This window comes from Aythya ferina, assembly GCF_964211825.1.
Source record: "Aythya ferina genome assembly, chromosome: 14".
Lineage (NCBI taxonomy): Eukaryota > Metazoa > Chordata > Aves > Anseriformes > Anatidae > Aythya > Aythya ferina.
In genome coordinates, this window is record NC_140312.1 from 7,886,818 (window position 1) to 7,909,586 (window position 22,769).

The 22,769-nt window shown below is 46.8% G+C and overlaps 1 protein-coding gene across 2 annotated transcripts in view; it reads right to left on the minus strand.

The window, feature by feature from the left end:
• ADAM19 (ADAM metallopeptidase domain 19) overlaps positions 1-22,769 on the minus strand; it is a 31,955-nt gene that overhangs the window by 3,375 nt on the left and 5,811 nt on the right. The window contains exons 4-22 of one of the 2 annotated variants that reach the window (XM_084536024.1): positions 16,859-16,937; positions 15,892-15,968; positions 13,623-13,815; positions 13,089-13,154; positions 11,687-11,758; positions 10,655-10,821; positions 9,478-9,562; positions 9,106-9,245; positions 7,972-8,149; positions 7,204-7,293; positions 6,231-6,426; positions 5,841-5,949; positions 5,114-5,318; positions 4,505-4,585; positions 3,883-3,991; positions 3,646-3,781; positions 3,352-3,418; positions 2,582-2,797; positions 17-163 (exon numbers count right to left, since the gene is read on the minus strand). In XM_084536024.1, coding sequence (XP_084392150.1) covers positions 17-163; positions 2,582-2,797; positions 3,352-3,418; positions 3,646-3,781; positions 3,883-3,991; positions 4,505-4,585; positions 5,114-5,318; positions 5,841-5,949; positions 6,231-6,426; positions 7,204-7,293; positions 7,972-8,149; positions 9,106-9,245; positions 9,478-9,562; positions 10,655-10,821; positions 11,687-11,758; positions 13,089-13,154; positions 13,623-13,815; positions 15,892-15,968; positions 16,859-16,937 — 2,413 coding nt within the window. The remainder of the gene's footprint in view (positions 1-16; positions 164-2,581; positions 2,798-3,351; positions 3,419-3,645; positions 3,782-3,882; positions 3,992-4,504; positions 4,586-5,113; positions 5,319-5,840; positions 5,950-6,230; positions 6,427-7,203; positions 7,294-7,971; positions 8,150-9,105; positions 9,246-9,477; positions 9,563-10,654; positions 10,822-11,686; positions 11,759-13,088; positions 13,155-13,622; positions 13,816-15,891; positions 15,969-16,858; positions 16,938-22,769) is intronic. The other variant, XM_084536025.1, reaches the window with a different exon arrangement.

Below are 22,769 nucleotides of genomic sequence, written 5' to 3' on the forward strand. Positions count from 1 at the left end.
CACGCTCAGTGCCCACCTGCCCCGCAGGCTGCAGCTGTCCTGGCGTCTTGGGGCGGGCAGGAGGCAACCGGAGGGCAGGGCTGTCCCCGGGCCTTCCTCTGGTTCTGTTCGGGACTGGGTTGGCTGGCAAAGCTCTTTGGGGTGGCTGTGGCCTAGAAACGTCCTACACAAGAAAGAAACAGTTTTGAGTTGTCAGCCCAGAGAGATATCCGACCTGAAAGCAGAAAGAATGCTTGTATTCACTTCACGGGGCCTGAGCTTCTGAGCATGGCCAGAGGTCCTTCAGACCTCTTGGGTTTTTAATTTTTGAGAAGTCAGAGACAGAAGGCTGGGTATGCTGCTGCCCAGCTTGAGGTCTCTGCTTTGGAGTTAGCACAGTGATAGTACAATCTAATGGCTGCGTGGTGCAAAGCAGGAGAAACCTTATAGACCAGGCAGGAGGCCCCACCACACCTCAGCCCACAGCATCTCTGCATGAGACAAAGGACTGATGGAAAAACCACGATTACCTCCTGGCATGCAAAGACCTCTCTCTCTCCGACACAGGGAGGGTGTACAGGAGCTGCTGCTATTGCTTATAATATTTGTGCAGGGGATTAGTGGTTTTCAATCTGTAGCTTTTCAACTATCAAGTTTCAATGAAGACCAGATGGTTTTAGGCTGCTGGGCAGCTGGCGTCTAACCAAGCACAACCAAACAGGATGACATGGTTACCTTGCTTTGCCTCCTAAATGAAGCTGTGGGCTGAAAGCACATTATGTTATAGCTGCTAAGGGATCCAAAAGTTTTGAGTCTTGAATTTTCCATGCAATTGGGAAAACTATATTCTAGAGCCTTTAAATTACACACATTATTGATGCATCTGAAGTTGGAAGTGAGTTTCACGTGCATACATTCACTACACGATAGTGAACCTCACATAGGATGTACGGGCATGGCCATACAATGACTGTCAACCCTGCGCACATATGTTTGCCCATACACAAACATACTCTCAGACCTCCTACATTCAGTTATTATTTTGTTTGTTCACACAGCTGTCCCTAATAGGATACTCTGAGCATTATATTTTCCATTTGTCTAATGAATTTCAGCATAAAGCATGCCCCTGGGGAGAAGTTAGGCACACGAGGGCTAACTGACTGTTGTTGCTTAGTTTCTGTGCTAAGTCACTAGCTTACAGGTGTTGATTTAATAAACACAGCTGCATTCAAACTTGGAGGGCACCCAAAAACCCTGCAATCTCCTTAGACTATGCATAAACGCAATGTTTGGTGGCTGTATCGGCTGATGTCTGGGGATTAACTGCTCTCCAAGAACCTTGCCCTATGACTGAAGGAGGGACAAAGCAGGCTAAACACCACCGAGAGCTGGGTCCAAAGAGCTCATATTGGGACTGCAAGTAAGCAAATCTGGCAGATGCTGCAAATGTCTAGGAAGGACACAGACACTAGCAAACAGTGAAATTGATGACTTCCTCTCTATATCTTCTAGATCTTGTGGCTCTTCTCCAACCCAGAAATGGCAAGGTTGCTTTTGGAAATCCTAGGACAAATGTCCTGTCTAGTAGGTCTGACATATAAAAAGACTGGATGTGTTGGAGAGGGAACACAATGGAGACTGTGGGGAACTTGTCAACAAGCAGCTGGGAAGGATACCTATTCCTTATTGATTAGAGTCAGCTTCCTGCTTTTGTTTTAGTTTTCTTTCCTGCCGAAGTGCCGGCTGTTCATAGGAACAATGGAGCTAGAAACAAATCCCATTCAGTAAAATATTTTGGTTTTGTTTTCCTCTATATCCTTTGGAGAGACTGCCTGAGCCAGCCTCCTGCTTTCCCCTACAACTGAGGCCTTTCCTTCTCTTCTGGGCCTAACAAAATAAAGCTAGTTGGGGAATATTTTGGTAAAATGGGTTTAAGTCAGTGTGAGTGATCTGCAATTTTTTGACAAGCATGTGGGATCTTTATTAAGCTTAGAACAAAACCACCAGCAAGAGAAGTAAATAAGTACCCCATAGCCTTAAAACCCTCAAAGTAACTTGTGGTTAGGATGCTCCCATAAGACAGGGTCAGTCTGGGTAAAGTCTTACATTTCCTGTGCAACATACTAATGGTCCCATTTTTGTTCCTCATCCAAATAAAAAATAATTTGCTCCATGTATTCTTTGTGAAACAAAATATGTTTCACAATGCTGATACTGACAAAAGGGCTTTCAAAGAATTGTAAACACTTTAAAAGCCAGAGTTTATGGTAACTTAAGACAAAGAAATATCTTTGAACAGCCCAAGGCTCCAAATATGCATTTGATCTGCAGATTAAAAAATGTTTAGATGACCTTGGTAAAGGGAATACCACCTCGTGATCGAGGTTACCTGACTTCAGCTCCAGCTCAGAGGTATCTGGGGACCTGAACTAGTAATTGTGTGTGCTAACAGCCAGCACAGCCATTGTCAGCTACACAACAAAGCAAGAAGGACCCCGAATTACTGTATCCCACCCACAACATCAGGGTTAAAGGGGCTTCACTCAGAACAAACCTCCCCATCCAACCATATCTGTAGGATGGCAGAATGACCTCATACCTGAGAGCCTGGTGGCTTGGGGGCAGGAGGTGCTGGCCTGCTTGGGGGTGTCCGCCAGGTGACGTCCTTTGCTGGTGCCAGCTGTGCCACCCCAGCAGGTTTCCCCGTGCTGTGGTTGTAGCCGTTGGAGAAGGCAGACGGCTGCTGCATATTTATTTGGAGGCAGGGAGGTGGCCGGGGAGGAGGTTTTGATGGGATTTCAGGGAAATCAATCACCTGTGCAGAAAAGCCACAAATACCAGGAGTTAGATATGTCCACCTCAAATGACCTCTTTACTCTCTACTATTCTTTTGAGGATCTACATGAGGTCTTTCAGTCACATAGCAGGAAATATCAGCTGCAACACCTGGGTGTTATGTGTCTAGTAGGTGTTGATTAGATAGACTAGGACAATTTGGGATATTGTGAGGCAGAAACAGGAAATGAGAGAACAGACTATCTCAGGCATTAGCACTGTAAATAGCTCTTGCAAATCAATCCAGGTTTGCGATTGCTGCAGTTTTGAAAGGGGGGATGTGACAGGAGAGAATCCATCAGGACAGACAGGTGGCCACAGGCCTGGCCAGGTCCCATCTCTCTCCTTGTAAGAAACAGCTGGAAGTAGATGCTATGCTCAGCTCCCAGTGACTTTCAGCCATGGGGCACATCTGTCTATTTTCCTCATTCTTTGAAAAATCCACCCCTTAACTACAGTTTGAAAGGGAACCAAATCCCACTTTGTAGGGCAGCTGCAGCTCCCCTGGGAGATGGAAGGTGACGTTGCCTCTACCTTTCTCTGCATCTGAGGGGTTTTCAGCTTGAAGGCAGGGTTCGCATGGCCATTTCCAGAGGTGTCACTGACAGTCAGAGAAAGAAAAGAATAAGAGTTATTTCCTGGATTTTTCTCATTTTTCTTTGTTGTATTTTGTTATAATTTAATCAAAGTCAATGAATGAGAAGCAAATACTGACTATACCAACAAATCGATACAGCTATACTCCTCACAACCACTGCAATTTCTCTTCTGTGCTGACACTGAAAGGGAGCGGATGGAAGCAGACAAGGCACAGCACTGATCATTTACCTGAACTGCGGGACCTTCTTTTGAGAACAGATGACAAATTTATTCCAGCATTTCAGATAATACAACAAAAGCATGATTCCAATGAGAAGGAGAATGGGAGCCAGGATTGCCAGAGTTATCACTGCTGCTGAAGAGCCTGGGGGAAAGAAAATACAGTTTGTTAAATGGGAAATCCTCTGCTTCTAATTTAACCCAAGTCTTTCTGAAGTGCCATCACAGTGAGTTGATCCCACTCACCTTCTGGCATGGGGGGGCCACTGTCCATGCTTCCTCCTCTCCCCTGCTTGTTGCAAAATGGGGGAGCCCATCCCGGGTTGCAGTGGCAGTTCTTGTTGTTGTTGCAGACCTGGGGAGGAAAGACTCAGAGACTCAGTGCAGTGTTTAATTTCATTCTGTGGAACAGCTGCCATTTGCTCCCTGTAACCTTAAGGGCCATATAAGAGGGAACAGACTGAGAATGGAAGAGTGGGATGGGTCCTGCTCACTGTTGGGCACATCCCGGGGCCTCCCAAGTTTTCTGCTAGAAACGTTAGCAAAAGCTCTAAAGTATTCCCACCACCCTTTTCTTTCCATCCTCTGGGGGAACAGCAGAGCAGAGTTTCGGATAAACTGTTCTAAACATGAGTTTTTACTTTCTCTTAGTAAGCCTGATCTTTTTGGATTCAGCCTCAACTGGGCCCAGAAGATTAGAGCAGAAAATACATCAAACATGGCATGAAGTTGCAAACTAATAACTAGGAAGCAGAAATCCAGAGTGAACCTAAGTGTGGTATCAGAACTGAGCCAAACAACCATGCACAGATGAATGGCAGCCCATCCTGCTTCAGCCTGAAATGGAGACAAAAAGGAAGACGCCTACCCCATTGCCATGGCACTTCTTGCTACAGCTTTCAGACTCGAAGATGGTGGATGTGTTCTGGCAGCGTCCCTCAAAGCAAACCTGCAGAGAAAGAATCCCAAAAGCTCAGTGTAAGCCCTTTGGGTTGCATACTATATGACTGCCTCATGTTAGTTTGTGATTTGCAGCCTCCCAGACACCCTGGAACACAACTAATACCACGGAGAGAACAAAACTTTCCCAAGCAAACTTTTAATCACTATTCTAAATCTCAGCAAACACACATTGGAGAGAGGAGTGGGAGCTCAAAAGTAAATATATTGGTCATATCCATGTGGCAAGTCTGTGGTGGAGCTCTTGGGTGTCTTGATTTCTAATCATGTATCTCATCTCTAAGACAGCCTCAACAAACTAGCAACCCCCTAATTTTGCATTGGCCCACTCTTCATCTGGCAAAGACTTAAGGAATGGCCTTTGGTTTGCCTTCTTCCACTGCTCAGAAACATCTAAGAAATTAATTTCTAACAAACATAATAATCCCCCAAAAAGACATTAGACATCAGAAATGAATGCCTTAAAACCACAAAGCCTTGAACCTCCCCACACCATTACAGGCAGGACTGTACCTACATGATGGCTCCCGCATTTTGTTCCTGTCAACACCAAGCCAGGGTCCAGCATCTCCTTGTCTTCATTCTCAGATCTGTGCACGTGGGTCCCTCGGCACTTCACCTGTATCCTCTGCTGGGAGATGGTTGTGTCTATGGCCACGGCATTGGGCTGCAGGGGTTTGGAAGCATAGCTCTGGCACTGGATCTTCCCACATTTAGCATCTCTGATTTCAAAGGAAGGGCTAAGTGATTATTTCTGGCTTTTTGAATGTTTTGCAGGCTTCAACTCTATGCATAAGTTCAAGCAGCAGTGTTGAGGAATGGCTGGCTCAATGACAGAAGAGCAAGCACCTCCCGGGGCTAGCCCAAGCATCAGTGTTTGAAGGGTACTGATAGTATCACTTCGCTGTCCCCATGGTAGGCCAGCCTCAGAAAAAAAATCACAGAGAAGACTGAGAAGCTTTTGTCTCAGTACTATGTTAGAAAACTACATTTCTGCTTACAGGATTGAAAATCCCCTGTTCCTGTGCTTCAAAAAAATACCAACTGAATGTTTTAAATACAAAGGACAGGGAAAATGGTAAACTTAGAGTCCTTATGACTGAAGCATTAAGTCCTACCAGGAAGCAACTGGTTTCCCAGGGGTGTGAGAGGGACTGAAACCAAAGCATGGCTCAGTTTAGTCTACTGGCCCATAATTTTGTAATATGTGAAAAGATCTTCTCCAGCCAGCAACTGTTCTCTACCTTTTCTCGCACTTCCTGTAGTTGCCGTAGGTGTCCTTCCCACAGTTCCCATAGGTGTCTCCGGCGGCATTAACGTTCTCAAAACAAATATCTGGTGCTGGTGTTGCTCCTGCATGGGAGAAACTCATGTGGCTGGTCTCTGTGGAGCCTGGCAGCCCACCTCACCCTATGCCAACTACCCAGCTGTCCTTTTTCTGTCATGGTTTGAGCATGGAAAATTTTTGCTGCCTCCTCCAAGCAAGAAAGGCTGGAGAGAAGGTTCCTTAGGCTTTGTCACTGATAACATATATGCAAGGTACTACTGCCTTACACAGAGTGAATAACAGCAGGATACTACATAATATTGCCAGTTCAAAGGAAAAGATGTTTCACTGCAAGTAGTGTCCTTACCAGGCCCCCACAGCTGCAAGCACTGGTCTTCATACGTAAGGCACATGCCACTGTAGCAATATGCCCTTCCTCCTTCGCAAGAAGCCCCATCAATTTGGTAAGAGTTGGGGGGACAAAATGGTGACTGGCCAGTGCAGTATTCTGGGAGGTCACACAGTCCTGACTGTTCCCTGCAGAGAGTTCCCGGAGACATCAGCTAAAGAGGTACAAAGGGAAAAAATGGAATTATGGTTTGACTCCTTGCTGATTTCGTGTTTGCATGATGTCTCTAATGTAGGTAAGAAAAGAAAAAACCTTCATCCTTTCATCCACCTCGTGCTAGGTTTTCTGAGGTCAGCAGTGATCCAAATGACTCTGTAACTTCATTAGCTGTGTGAGCTGTGTAGAATCAAATTGGTGACTGGATCTCTTCCCTAGGCGAGGATGAGATCACGCACAGAAAATAAGGCTGCCAGATCTCAAGGGAATGCTGCTCCATCTCTCTGTACCCAAGGGTGGGATCTGATATACCTAAATGATTTCTGACAGATGCATGCTTGTGTAATCTGTTCTCCAATCCCCCCCCCCCCCCCCCATCTGGGAAGTCTGATTCAGTATTTGCCTGTCATCTCTGCTGGTGACATTTTCCTAATGTGTAATTTACATCTCCCTTGCTATGAGTTTACCATGGATGCAGAGGAAGGCCATACACAATTACATCTAGGAGGTTTATTTAAGTTTCTTTTGAAGGGAGTCCAGATGGATTCCTGCAAAATTATTTTTTCACATGTTCAGGATAGGTCACTACAAGCATGCAGTTCACATGCAAGCATAAAAATGAGCCAAAGAGAAATGTTTGTCTATGCTCATTTTGGAGAGGATTTGGAGACAGACTCTATTTGGCTGTGTTTGCTCACATTTCCCTTCTGTTTCACCTTCATGTACCTACCACTGTTATTCCCTCTCCTCTTTTAGAAAAACCCAGAAAGCTCACCTTGCACTGATGACAGCAGCTGCCATGGGCACATTCGGCACCCAGCTTTAGGGTGCAGTTGTTGGCATTGCAGCAAGGGTTATTGCATTCCTGGAAGACAGCAAGATGCAACAGTTTACAAGGCAGATGTTCAAGACAAGAATAGTGTCAGAGCATTGAAGCGCGAGGGTGAGAAGATGAATTATATTCAGTGTCAGCCTTTCTTCCACAACAGTCTCATGAAACACAACATTTGTTGGTTTACACTATTGCATAATCATATCCTCTGTTGGATGGACTGGGTATGATAGGCTATGCTCATTACCTCTGGTGAGTCTGGGCTGCTGGCTTCAGCACCCTTTTGGCTTACTAGTCAAAGTTTGGGTTTGGAGAAGCAAGATCCAATTCTAAGAGAAGCCTCATTGTTATCAAAAATGGAACGGTAGTTAAAGTGCACTTAAAGATGCATGAAAATGCAATGTGTAGGAAGATTTTTTTTTTTTAATGAAGCTTTCATCAGCTCTATTTTATCATGGATTGCACCATCCCTGAGTTCTGGGATGCACTGTACTGTGCGCTGTAAATTTAGTTAGGTATTTTAATATCTATGTGATATGATACTTTTCAACCTTGATTACATTGCATATACATTTACATATAGGACAGGTATGCATATCTCCTGCACAAAGAAAAGCTGCTACCATATCACATAACTGTATTTACCAAATACATAATAAAATCATTGTGTCCCAGCTAAGCCCCAGATGGTTGGATCTGAACAACTGTTACCTCCACCTCTCCACAGTCACACTCCTCCCCCTCTTCCAAGTAGCCGTTTCCACATTTCTTCCCTCCATACAAATTCTTGGTGTCTGGCATGTTGGAGAGGCACATCCCTCCACCAGACTGCAGATACTTCTCCAGCTCTTTCCTGTTGCACTGGTTGAACACCTTGGGGAATGGGTGCCTGAATGCAGAAAAACATCATGACAGATTGAGGCAAGGGTTCAGAGCACCAAAAATGAGCAGATGCCAATATGTACCTGCATGTGTTCACTGCTCATCTGAACATTTTCCATATTTGGAGGAAATGCATCACATAAAAGAAGGTATTCAGTGGAGACAATTTTGTTAAAAACTGCTGAACCTCAAAGGGGAAGGGCTTGAGGAAACAGGGAATATGGCTTAAAGTGAATGTGTTCAGCTGTCGTTTTTACGTGACTGAAATATGAAAGCTGTTGTCGTTCCTCATCCAAAATGAGCTTTAGAATCCTGGTGGTTTCCAGAGTCATTCTCACTTCCTTTTTCTCTAGAAGCCAGTTACTCTTTCCCTTTCAAATACTGGTTTTCGGTGTCTTACTGAAAGCCATATTCTGGAGACAGCAAGCAACAGATCTGTTTTCATATCTCCTTAGTTGGAAACATAGCTCAATCACTGTGCCTTTTAATAAAATCAGTGATCAGTTCTTTCCTGAAGTAACCCTTTTTCCTCTCTTCACCACATTATGTTATCTTTTCTGGGAGATGCTTTAGAAACCCTGTCAACTATTTATGCATTTCATGTGCAACACAGCAATGAAACCACCATAAACATCTATGTGCCAAGGTGACACCCCATAACATGTTCTGGTCACCCTTCATTTCTTTGTGCTTGCTGGCAATAGCCAGACAGTTCAGGTTTTGGAGAAGGATGCATGTGTGTGCACCAAACTTGCTTTGGAGTGACGGATTGCTTGGTAGGACACAGGGGGAAGCACAAACTCAGAGATGAAGGCCTGAGACAGTCTTTCAGGAAAAAAGATAGGAAAATTTGACTTTATAACAGTGAAGAACATCAAGCAGACCCACCTCATTCTGCATTTCTAGTTCTTCCTCCCCTAAGCCCCCTGCATTTCCCAGTGAGACCCAGTAAGCCAGACTCACCCAATTGCAGAAGCCATGATGCAGCCTCCATCCTCCGCACGGGTAGCACAGCAGCCAGCAGAATCGTGATTCATGCCAAAGTTGTGTCCCATCTCATGGGCAATGGTAGCAGCAACACCAATGGCATTTTCAGAGTGGTCCTGTGCAAGGTCAAAGAGGCAAGTCAGCATTTCACCTGTGCCTGTCCCATGCACCTCGGGGTCATTTTTCAATGCTACTTGTAGCAAACATCTGCTGAAGGTATTTCTGCCTGTGAGCAGATGAGCTACAGGCCTTCAGAGGAAATATTTTATTCCTGGGATTTAGGAGGCACCTGTTGCATATATTCACTGCTGGCAAGAAACATCACATTAGGCATTAGCAATAACTTACCATGTTCACTCCTCCTGACTGGAAATAAGAGCACATGGACATCACGGGAGCCAAGCCTACTGTGGTACCTTGGAAGGACACACCCCTAAAATCAACCCAGAAAGAGCATGAAATGGCACTGAGGCAACCTGCAGTCCCAAGATTTGTACACATACTGTGTCTGAATACATTTTCTTTAGTAATATCTTCAGGTACAAAACATTAGACCAGAGGTATAAAGCCTTAGGCCTTAAATTTCTTGGACTGGTCCTTTATTTTATGGACCTGCCAGCCAATCTTATTTTTCGTAATGGTCTAGTGCCGAAAAGTGTCCTACGCTGAGCTTTGCAGCAGGTACAGAAAAGACTATTTCCGAATCCTTAATTGGGTACAAATTGTGAATATTTCATTTACCCTACACCTGCTATTTGCTGGATTGGGATTCAGGGACATGACAGAACTCGGTGACACCCCCGTGGTGCAGCCATGCTCAGCTCCTGCCTGGCAAGCTGCACTGGCTCTGCCAGTGTCTGATGCAGGAGCCCTGTTATTACTGTGCAGGACATCACTGCATCAAGAAGAAATATAGAAATGTTAAAGGGGGGGAAAAAAAAAATAAAAATGGAGGAGAGGTATTGTATCTCTGTGTTTTGCTCCCACAGGCTCCATCTTTGAATTTGCTCATCAATGAATTACTATGGGAGAGGCAAGAAGGTCTAAGACTTGCTGCAGATTTTTCTTCTAATGACTTCTGCATTGCTGGCCATAGCTACTGGCCCTAATGAGATCAGAGGGATGAGTCACAGACCATCAGCTCCCAGCACCATGGCTGCTGTGTCTCAGCACAGTGAGCTAGGAACAAATGCCTTCTGCAAAGGGCTTAGCGCCACTTCACAGGTCTCGCTTATGGCTCAGATTTTCTTGAAATAGCATGTGTAGCTGTGACAGACCATGTGCAGCTGCTTGTGATATGCATACATAAAACTGATGCACACTGATACACGTGCATTGAGATTGCCACATATCCAGAGACCCACACTTTTCCTAAAGTCATTGTGCTCTGGGTACCATCACTGGCGGAGCAGCCACTACATAAATCTGCCTCGCTGAAGCTTAGAACAATATAATCCTATATATTGATTTCCCACCCACACAACCCACTTTCAGAACCGGGTTATTTCAGAAGAAATACACCTACGTGACTAGTTGGACATTATCATATTTTCTGTACACCCGCTCCTTGTTACTCCAGGCCAGAAAGGAATTCAGGGTGGAGTAGGGATTCTCAGTTACATCGCATTTGTCCCCATGATTCCAGATCTCCAGCCCCACCAAGGCAATACGGATATTCAGGGACCTGTAAAACTGACAGATACAGGAGAGAAAAGAGAGGACAAAATGAGCACCACTAATTTATTGTATTGCCTTTTAAACCTTGTGTATAAACACTGATAAATGCTACTACAGAAAGAAACGTATGATCAGAGATGTTCTCTCTGGAAATGCATTGTAACTTAGCTCCATGACTCTGCAGAATGAAAAGTGCACCACCCGCAAGACTAAATTGGGTTGGACTAGAGATGCTAAACATTCATTTTCTTAATGAAAGACAGAGATATCATCTAGGAAAAAAAAAATAAAAAAAAGAAAAAAAAAAAGAAAAAAGAAACAAAGACTGGAGACTGACATCATGTTAATCTTTAGATATGTCAAAATTCCTCAGAAAGGAAGGAAATAATCTGCTGCCCACATCAAGTACAAACAGGACAAGTCTTCCTGGGCAGGGAGCAGTGGAAGGAGTTTAAGGAGAGATGGGGAGTACGAAGAGGGTAGATCTGAAAAGCAGTGATGTTTACTTCAACAGCACTGTGTACCACTGCGAGGATGACCTCTGAAGGCTCCTACTTGCCAAGATTTCTACAATTTGAAGTGAATACCTTAGTCCTTCACCAAAAAGGAGTATTTAGGTGACACAGTTAATACAGAGATGCATTAAAATAAAGAGATGCTCCTGCTGGCTCCATGTTAAGGAAAGGAGACTCCCCCACCCCATCCCCAGTGTCCAACAACAGAACAATTGGGAAAACAGTCTCCACTCCCCAAGTCTCTGGGGAGAACTAGCAAAACATTACTCTCTCTCCCAAGAAGACAGCCTTCCTCTGCCACAATCAATTCTCATAATTGGCAATCTGAGCTTTGTCTTCCTTAGTTCTTGCACACCTGATCTCACCTTATCTACGTAATTAGCAGCCTCCACTAGTTTAAGCCTTGTTGCTTCAATGTTGAAGTGATGTTTCTGAAACTGAATAAAATGGACATGTCAGGCAGCATGAAGAGAACTAGGAAGAGATGAAATGTGTTAAAACATATCACATTATTTTGAGAATTAGAAGATGATGCCCAAATCCTTCCTTCACTGTACATCTCCCTATAAACCCACCTGTACACGCAAATTCAGAATTCATCCCTGGCATCCCACGGCAGGGATGTTTTTCCAGTGGTGGTAGGAACTGAGTGGAGCAACCCAAAGTCATCAGAAAAAAATCAACATTTTTTAGGTAGAATATATGGTAACATCCAGGAAGAAGAAATTTGCCTATTTAAGCCACACAGTAATTAATGATTTAATTTTAGTGAACAGTGTTTGATTCAAGGAATTAGTGTTGCAAAAGGTTGAGATTTTTATTAAGGAGACTGAAAAATCTAGGACTTTTCTCCTAGCAAGGGAAGCAATAAAATAAGGGCAGTTCACAGCTACACTGCGAGGGTGCCTACCCCAGCTTGTCTAATGAAATGGTCAACAGCATATGGCAGTTCCTGGGTATAATGTGTTTTCTCATACTTTCTCTGGCATCCTGCTGCCTTATAGAGGAGACTGAAATGGCTTCTGTCTCTCTGGTTTTGTTCAGAATAAATTATAGCCCAGAGCAGTACGTGGCTTTCACTGCTGGAGTTTCATGTTGTAAATTATAAATAGGATCAGCTCGACTCCTGTCTGTGCTGGAGATTAAATGATCAACGAAACACTGCGCAGTTTGCACTGTCAGTAAGTACATCTGGCATGCAGTCCAGGCTGGGCACAGGGGAGGGATTGCTGGCTTCAATGGGTCTCTTCTAGCCCTATTCTATCACCTGGAGCCTTTGAAACACCTATTTCTATCTCTGCCAAGAGCTCAAAGCAGAGGGTAATCTTGGTTATCTTCTCTGGAGATGAAATACAGACGCACATCATTGCTAGACACCCCCAGGGGACCCAAGGCTGAAGGCAGTCTCTCCCATCCTTAACCATGGGCAGCAAAGGGGCTCCCAAACGCTCATGAAGATATGGGAGCATTCAGCTCTGGATCACTGGTACCTTGGGAGGCAAAAACTGACCCCCAGCCCTTGTCCTTCATCCCAGTCATAACCTGCTAGGCAAGAGTGGCTGATGGTGGCAGCAGAGGGGACAGCAGTGATGGAGACTCAGTTCTCCCCAGCTGCAGGTGGGGGCAGGACATTTGGAATGGCAAAGGGAAGCCTGTCTGCCCCAGCTATGGCACCTGTCTGATGTCTATGGCACCAGCAATGCTGCAAGCAGGATGCTCGCCCTGTGCCCAGTGCTCATCTGGTATAAAACCCATCCCTTTTCTCACCTCCGCATAATCAGCCACAAGCAGCAGCTCCACATACTTCGTAGTCTGCAGAGTATCCCGCCTCACCTACAGCAGCGGCGACAAAGGTTATTTCCCCAATATCCCCCAAGAAACCCTTTGCAAAACATACATACAGGCTATTTTTCACCGTTCTTTTTTTTTTTTTTTTTCCACTGTCCATTCACCTCACCCCATCAGGGACCTTGAGATGTGATTGATTTAGAGTAAACAGCATCACAAGTCAGTTATAGTACACGTTGATGTGCATGTTCTCAGTCCATCCCAGTTTGCTCATGTACTGGCTGCACAAATCCATGCAGGAACAGCCACAGCCTGGATTCGTCACCGTTCTCACAGCACTCATTGAGTTCCCTGCCAGAACCACTGTTTGGCAACCAACTTGCTACAAAGCTCAGATATTCTCGCCCATTTCCCTTTCCAAGCTGTGCTCCTGCAGATCAGCAGGATCCACAGGCTGGGAGCCAGGGGGAAATCTGGAGCATCACATGGGGACCCGGTCAGAGCCCTCCTCACCCTGAGGTGGGGCGTTTTCACCCCGGCTGTGAAGTCCCTGAGCCAGCCCTCAGCTGTGACCGTGCCGTCCTGGTGGCCACAGGCTCCTCTCTGTAGCTTCAGGTCACCCAACCTGTAGATAAAGTGCTGGTCTGGGCTGCCGGGGACAGGCTCCACGATGTAGCTGGAGTTGCTGCTCAGCACGATGAGTCCTCTGTTGGAGCAGGAAGCAGAGAGACAGAAAACTAGTTACTACTGCAGCAAACTGAGCCAAATCCTTCCTCTGCTGCTGCGCTCCCAGCTGCCTTGGGGAGGCATTTATCTCTACCAGGCTGGGCAGCTCATTCAAAAGAAGGATGGGAATAGTTTGAGTTCAGAAGGGGGGATTCCTGAGCTTGCATATATTAAAAGCTGTTAAAATGGGCTCTGGCAATCAGATGAAAGGCTGTAGGAGCACGTGCTGCTGCAACAAGGACTAATTTTATTTATTTATTTATTTATTTATTTAAAGTACAGCTTTTTCTTTAGTGGCAGTGGAAATTTTTCAGCTGATCAGAGAAATTTGTCTGCAGCAGAACTGCCTAAAAAAAAAAGTGAAGGTTTTGTTTTGTTTTTTGTCAATGGGAAAAAAAGTTTGTTTTTGCATCCTTTTTTTGCAGATTTTGTCTCCTTTCATTTCCCTGTCTCACAGTCTCATTGTAGGGAATTAAAAAAACACAACACCAATGTGGACAAATAATGGGTGCCACCATAACCCAGGTATTTTTCCACTTTCTTCCATCTCCTGAGAAGACCTATAACAATTTCTAATTAAGAATTTGTTTTTTACTTTTTTTTTTCCTCTCACATCAAGTGCCATTTTGGCCACAACCAGGGTCTGAACCCCAAAAGCCCCATGCCCCACCTCCTCATGGCCGCTCTCTCCAGCTGCCCGTCCCACCCCGTGCAGCCTCCCTTTGAAAAGAAAACCTGCTTCACACTGAAGAGAGCAAGCGCCTGACAAAAGGGGTCATAAAAGGGGCAATAAATAATGTATGTGACTGCAAAGTGCTTTCCTTGTGGTTCAGGATCATTTTCAAAGCACTTTCCCAGAGGCACATCTTATAAGGCTTTTTTTCCATCCCATGGCTACTTATGGGAGCAAGTGCAGCCACACAGCTTTAAGGAGAGCAGGGAGCTGTTGTTATGCTTTGTCCCACTTTTCCTCCAGTTCTTCCCCAAAAGCCTAAGCCACGAATCAGCTCAGAGCTTCCCCAAGTTGCCAATAATGCTCATAGAGCCCAGCAGCATCTTAAGCTGGGATGGTCACCTTCTCCTCCAGAGCCTCTGGTTACAGCTGCCTTCAGGTTTAGGGCTGTATCCTGCCTTCTCTCCTCTCCACAGGGCAGCCCCCAAGCAGAGGCTCTGTGTGCATATGCAAAAAGCCCTGCAATGGCCCAGTTGGCTTTCTGGTATGAAGCACTCAGGGCATCGAACACCCTCAGAAGATGACCTGAGGGGTGCAGGAGCTGTTACATGCACCCCAGACATCTGTCTCCTCTAGCTAGAAGGGGACAAGACAGGCTGGCAGAAGCAGAGCACACCTGTGACTACTTTTGGATGACTTACTGCAAACCACAGGTGGCCACACTGCCCTGTTTATTTCCCCGGGCTCTTTGGCCTGCTATACATCCACTTAAGATTTCTGGGGTTTGCTTTGGCAAGGGCTGCTTCCTGGCTGGGCCATGTCCCATCAGCACAGCTCCCAATTACTTCTTGAGAGCAGATGACCGCTAATATCAATAAAGCGCACATGGTATTTTGGAAACAAACTCAGAGCTGGTGTAAATGAACACATACGGACCGTCTTTTTCTGCCAGAGACTCCATTATGACCAAAGCCAAGGTATTAAAGGCGGAACACACAACCCCTGCACCACCCAGGGAGAAAAGTGGGGAGTGAGGTGAGGAAGCAGAGCTGACAATGCTGGGGGAAGTTTGGACCTGAACACTGTCCCCAAACACAAAAACTGGCCAGTTGGGAGAGGCTGGGAGAAGGAGCTGGGTTTGGTATTAGCACAGGAGCATTGGGTTGGGACAGGGCGAGTCCTGTCCCTGTCTCTGTGAGGGACACAGCCCTGGGTCACTACTGGGAGACGCCTCTTGCTCCAGACGATGCCTGAGCTGAAGATATTTCCCCTGACGTGCTCCCTTTAGTGCCCAGGACTCTTTGTTGGGTGGGATTTGAGGACAGGCCCACCTGCCCAGACAGACCCTGAGGTGCATGGCACAACACTGACCCCCATACTTACCGCAGGCCCCTGCACGCACTGAGCGCCACACTGGAGTGCTCTCTGCCCCGCACTGTCCCATGGTAAAAGCAGTGCTCCTGCAAGGCAGAGGGCAGCAGGGTTGGCAATTTACTTCAGGGATGGACACACACTATGTTTAGGCATCACTGAGTCCTGTTCGAGTCCCAGTACTCCACTAATTGCTCTATTTCCGCTGCAAGTGGTGCCTGTCTCCATTACATCCCCAAGGATGCAACTCGGATGGCCTCAGCATGAAGCAGATGTGGAGCTGACTGTAAGGGAGCTGCCTGTCGATGGCAGCTGGCCCCGGGTCAGGCCCCAGAGGATGTGCCTGGGAGGGTGACGCCATGGGCAGTGGGGAAGTCCCCGCCTGGGGGCTCCGGGCAAGACAAAGGCAGCTTCTGGCAGGGACAAGGAGGCTTTGGGGTAGAAACGCCAACATACCCATCCCGGCCCTTCCCCTCGCCCGGGGGCAGCACCAGTAAAGATGATCTCATGGGGATTTTATCTCTTATTTTTACATCGCGACCAATGCGCACCTTTGTGCCGCTGCGGCAGTCAGCCAGCCAAGGGCAGTGTGAGAGCAGTAATTCATGGGGGGCTTAGCTGGAGAGCAGCCAGCTCACTCAGGCTGGTTTTCCCAAAGGCTGCAAACATCCCCAGCATGGGGTGGCAGAATTAAAAGCAAGAGGGTGAGCAGTGGGAGGAATGGACAATTCTCCAGCTCTCGGAGATCAGGGAGCAATGCTGCTGGCTGACCTCGGCAGATAACAGAGCTCAGGCAAAAACAGGAAGGTGTTTTTACCATTGTTTGGTGACAGAGATGCTTTCTCGCTGGAAAACCCCAGGCCAGTAAGCCAGACTGCCCTCCCCTTCAGCTTCCAGCTGTGGGAAGCCTGGCCTGGAAGAAAGGCTCTGGAGGACGATGCTCCCCTGCTGCTCCCTGCACGCCGGGGTCTGCACTCACCGTGTGGCTCAGGGGCACGGTCTGAGCTTGTCCCGTCTGGTTGTAATGAGTCTCGGTGTAGCCTGGTGCAAAGAGGTTTCTGCAGATATCAGGGAAAAAAAGGGGCAGGGGAGGAAGACAGTAAGAGATTTCTTTAGACCTGGATTTATTTTCCTACTTGTACTGGAAAATTTGCCTGGCCTCACCACATCCAGCTATATACTGCCCTCCCAGGAGCTCTGCACTTCTCTTGTGGAGCACACCCACTTCCGAAGGGATGTGGCAAACCATCTTCCTAAGTGCTCTTGCAAGCCATTTGTTAAATTAAATTAAAACAATAAAGGAGAGGCTATCCCTCAGTTCAATCAGGTGCTGAACTGCATTTCTAATAGCCTCAAGTGAGCAAGTTTTTATGTGAAGATTTAAAAAAATGAATAAAATATCATCATCCTCCCTTAATGGGTGAAAGTCTCTGTGCAGAGTCTCCTTTCTGCTGCAAAGTTCTGCCCCAGATATACTGGAAGGAGGCTGAGCATACTGAAGGCCAGCTCAGGACACATCTTGGCACTGGAGCACGGGTGCGAGTTCATAGCTCAAATCCAGACTCTCCAGTGCTCAGATCTGAGCGCAATTATAAACTAATCTGCATCTGCATTTCAACCTCTGACCAGCAGCCGATTTACATCTTTGTTCTAGGAAACTGCTGATTCCCCAGTTTGAATTTGATCATGCCATCCTCATATAGACAATATTCTCCCTGTCTTTAGCCCAGGATTAGGCCAAAAGTCTATAAAAGGCACTCCTGTGCACTGAATAGTAAGTGTTTTGACTTGGTTCCAGAGGAAACAGCCTTCCCCTTTTTTTAAACATCTGCATTTACTAAACAGTGATGTAAAAAAGTACAGTAAGTCAAAATCTGGGCCAAACCAAGAAGGTCACATCCTGTGTCCATCTCAGCCACAGTATAACACAGCTTTAAAACTTTTTTTTTTTTTTTTAAACAATGGTCTCATTTCCAAAAAATTGGATCCTAGAACGTGCCCGGTCAATCCAGCACTCTCGCACAGCAACCTCGTGCTGCTGTCCCCCCAGGAGGTACCACCCGTGCTGCAGCACGAGGATGCTGCGCGCCCCGGGCAGCGTGACACCTGCAGCGCCCAGCTGCAGCTCGGCCCCTCTGCGTCGCTGCTTCAGGCTCCACATGAAGGAAAGGAGCAAAAGGTTTTGTTTTTTTGTATGGTTTCTTCAGGCTGGGTAAACATGACCTGACTGATCAGTCTGTACAAGAAGCAAAATTGAAGATTTTTTTCCCTTTTTTTTTTTTTTTTTTTTTTTTTTTTTAATACATGGCAATCAGGTCTAATGTACCTTCAAAGCCTCTTTTTCAATAATGGAGTGTGTGTTTGTGATATCAACTGATTAAATTAAGCCTGAGCCTCTGGAAAGAAGCACCACCTCTTATCAGAGTGTATGAAAGTGCTTCCCCATCCTGCATCCAAAGGGCAGGACACCTGAACAAGTAACGATGCCTTAGTGTCAACCAAAACCGTGTGCCACTGCTTTACTTTATAGCATTTGATGCCAGGAATACAAGAGCTTTTATCTCCACTTTCAGAGTTCACTGTAGCCCAGGAAAGCTCATTTCGTTTCTTTCTGATGTGCTAATTCCTATCACTAGATCTTGTCAGCGATCCGGAAGGCTCAATTGCTGTTTTCCAGCTATCTCCGATCTGCAAGACGAAGATAAACCCAGAAGTGCCATCCCACAAAAAATAACTCCCTTCAGCTCCCTGACTGCAGTAGCTTGCTCAGCAGGAGGCTGCAAGAAACAAATGTTTAATCAACAGATTGCATTAACTGGAAGGAAATTGCCTTGAGCAATGTGCTCTGGCAGGTATCTGGTCTCTGTAAGAGACTGTCATCTTGAGAGGAGACGTGAAACCGATGCGAATCTGCCTGGTGCTACTGCAGCCAGAATTAGACACCAGCCCATAGATTTCCAGTAGCAGAGGCTTGCACAGCCTACTTTTTCATTCCCAAACAAGCACGCCTGTGTTTTCCTCCTGCTCCCTTATTCTTGGAAAGCATGCACTATGAATAGCTAGTTTTTTCTCTGCCCCAGCGCCACTAAACTGCCCAGTGCTTTGACTCTTGGTGCCCAGGGCTCATCTGCCCCTCCAGCTCCCACTCAGCCCCACAGCTGAGCCCAGCACACCAGGTTTTTTGGGCACAGGATGATGGCATGATGCACACACTGTGTGCACTTCTCTTTCTACCAGCAGACAGAGGTCTGGAAGGGCATGATGATGCTGAGCGGTCTGCCTGTGCGGTTAGATATCTGTGCAGCTGCTGAGCAGTGCCATCTGATGACTTTCAATTCCCTCTCCACCAGCAGACTCCTGTGCTACATCGTAAGTTTCCCATGCAAGACCCAGCTTCTTATTCTGAGCCAAAACAGCCTTGTTTTGAAGGTCTTCCCTCGCTGTAGCACAGGGGAGCCCTTGGGCTCTTGCAACATTGCTGCGGTGTGAGGTGGTGAGGGTAGGAAAGAGGAAAAACAACAGGACATCTTGCAATACTCTCAAGGGGCTACCGCACTTCACAGCCTGTGAAAGTTCATTCCCAGCCCAGCTCACTTCCTCAGCTAGCATCAAGTTTACCACCAAAACGTAAACAAATAGAAGAGAAACCTTCACAGCTCCAAGTGCACCAGAGTCATCAGCCCATCAGTTCCTCTTCTCCATGTGTTGTTGGATAAACAGGAGAGACCAGCGAGACACCGGTACCCCAAAGCCTTTTATCTGCTTTTATCTGCTCAGTGACCTTCATCTGCCACCATTTCAGGACACTGCCAGGCTCCCAGAGAGCTCAGCCCTGCAAATGCTGTGGGACCTGACTCACGGCTTCCATAGGAGCACAAGGTTTATGTTCTTGATAGAGGAGGAGAGCACAGAAAAACACAGCATGATTTGATCCTTTCTTTCCTGTTATGTTATATAGCCCTGCAGCCATCTCTGAAACAGCTTTAGATGTAGGTGCAAATGCCTGTAAGGTTTGGATGTGAAAACAGCATCATGTAAAGGCTTCAGAGAGCCACACAGCTGACAGACTGCTAGCACACATCTTCAGTAAAAGGCAGCACAGAGTTGGCCATTAGAGGGGTTATCAGCAGAAGGAATTGATGAAATCAGAGTGAAAGTGGTTTGGGGATGGGAGGGCTCTCCTTTGTTAAGCCCTGATCACAGCTGCAGCTGTGTGGGGCTGTTTGAGCACTCAGGGTGTCCTCGAGGATCCCACACACCTTCCCAACAGCGACCAACTTTCGGCAAGATCAGTCGCTCCCCCAGATCCAGCTCAGGCTGCACACACTGGGTGGAAGAGCCGGCTCTTGGCAGGCCCTGCCCTGCAGAAAGCCTCAGGACCCGGCTTCAATGCAAGCAAGGAAGCCAAATGAAGCACGAGTGGCTCGGTGCCATAACGTACAGATGGCTTGAGCCTGTTTCTGCTGATGGCCGGTGTGGAGCAGCCTTGGCCCTGCTCCAGGCTGTCAATGATATCATTGTTGGAGACAAAGCCTCGCTCTCCACACCGCCGTGCAGAGCTGGCAGGCCAGGGCAGTGCCTCTTCGCCTTGCCACATTGAGACACGGTCATGCACTTCACACTCGAGCCGATGGCATTTGGTGGCAGAAAATGTGGGGGCAAACCCAGGATTCTCAGCAGGCAGCTGCCCCTAAAGGGAACACCCCAGAGCTCCCCAAAACAGCAGGAGGTTGTTGGGGCTGTTCTACTGCAGCCGTGCTTGCTTGAGGGAGTGCATGTCGCCCAGCTGCTCTGGGTAGCCTCACCCATGCTCTCCTGGTAAAAGGGGAGCAGCTGTGTCTGCCTGTGAAACATCACTTGCTAGCAGAAGCCTCGGAGGAGCTCAGAGGCCTCCATCACAGGGGGAGCCATGGGAGGTGTGTTTTCCCCAGTCAGAGATCATCATGGGCAATGGCAGCACCCCACCAGCACGCTGCTGCACTCACCCATGGGAGCAAGCCTTTTTTTTTTTTTTTTTTTTTTTTTTAATAATTCAGTCCCACCAGCTACTTTGTTCGGGTTCATTTTACAGAGGGACTGGTCTGCATGGACAGCTGCCACTTTTAAAATAGGAGACAAACATTTTTTGTCCCACCTCACCACCACCCATCCCTCCCCTCCCCCCCCCCCCAAAAAAAAAAAAAAAAAAGACAGTCAACAAGCCCCTTGTGAGAAACATCTACTCCTCATTTTTAAGTCTTGGGACTAAGAAGAGTGAAGCCTGCAGTCTCTGACATTTCTTTCCTTGTCCCTTTCCTCAAATCACAATAAATCTGTCCAGCCTGGCTGCCAGCATCTGGGGGTGGAGGGAATTGGTTCTCCCAAGAAAGTTTTGACATCAGATTTCCATCTACAATTTGTGGTCCCTCTCCACTGCCTTCCAGTAGGATCCAAGTAGGGCAAGAAAGGGAATTTGACTCCTCACTTCCCAGACTCTTAAACGTTCCCTAATGTCAGAATTTATGATGAGAACCTGAGGTGACCCCATCTCAAACACCACCGAAATGGCACCCCTGACAATGCAAGCAGGCAGCCCTGCTCTCTGTATCCACCCCTAGTGGGAAATCAGGGATTTCACCTCTCTGCAAGTCTCCGGCCAAATCCCAGCACTTCATTAAATCACTGAAATCCAAACTTTTTTTTTCTTGGTGCTGATGAATCTCATCCAGACAAAGCTTAAAGCTCTTAAGCTCCCTCCCTCAAGAGCCTTTGCTGATGTATCTGAGAACATGTTTATTGTGCAAACTGCAGCAGTTTGGAAGGAAGAAAGTTTCCCAGCTCTTTAGGTGGAACTACACTCCCATTTCTGTGACAGTTATCATGTAAATCACGTTACAGGACCCAAGCAAAATTTGTCACATTACCCTCCAGCTCACCAATGGGAACCATAAAACTTGCCTTGAGAGGAAAAAGGAAATAAAATAAATGGGAAATTAGCTGATAATGAGTCAGGGAGCAAAAGATTTAAAGGGTTCCATTTCCTTCTCTCTTCCTCCCTGCCCCACACAGAAATCACCGAATGTCTCAGGGGAACCAGGAGGCTGAAAGGCAGTTATGGCTTTCCAGGTCCCACCCCTGTTTTTCTGATGACTCTGAGAGACAACAGAGCAGGATAAACTCGATTTCCCTCCTTTATGTAACCCTTAACCCCCCGTGCAGGAAGTCTAATAGACACTGATAGTGTGCAGCTCATCAGTGGAATAATCTCAGATATCCTTCCTGCCTGGGGGTGGGCAGCAACCTCCCCTCTTCCTCATTCAGCTGGGAGAAGAGGCACTGGAAATGAAAAAGAAGGAAACTGTGACACACAAGTGACATGCAAATCTGTCATCGAGCTGCTGAGAGCATCAAATAGGGCAGGAGTGATTGTCAGCTACCTGGATGGGGCCAGAAGGGCTTGGACACGATACTGCTCCTTATCAGATCCAGCTGACACAAAATAGCCATCTGGATTGCTCCCAAGCTCAGGCCAGATAGGTTTTGGACTTTTTGTGCTGTCCTCAGGCCACTGCTGCACATTTCTGCCAGCCTGTGATCACAGGTGCTGTAGGAATGCAGCAGGCAGAACACAACTGAAGCACCCACCTATGGGATTCACCGCAGGCAGGGACACCCCTGGAGAAGGTGACTTCTGGAGGAGCACCCACTGCCCTTCACAGCAAGCCATCCTTCCCCATGTCTGCTCTTCCCCACAGGAGACAAAAAAAGAGGAGGACAGGGAGGAAAGTCTTGTAGATATTTCTCCTGCATTCCAGTGAGAAAAATTCCACACAGGTTTCTGCTGTGCAAATGTCAACTCCCCCTTTGCTAGAAAGGGCTCACACCAGGCAGCTCTGCCACATATTCAGACC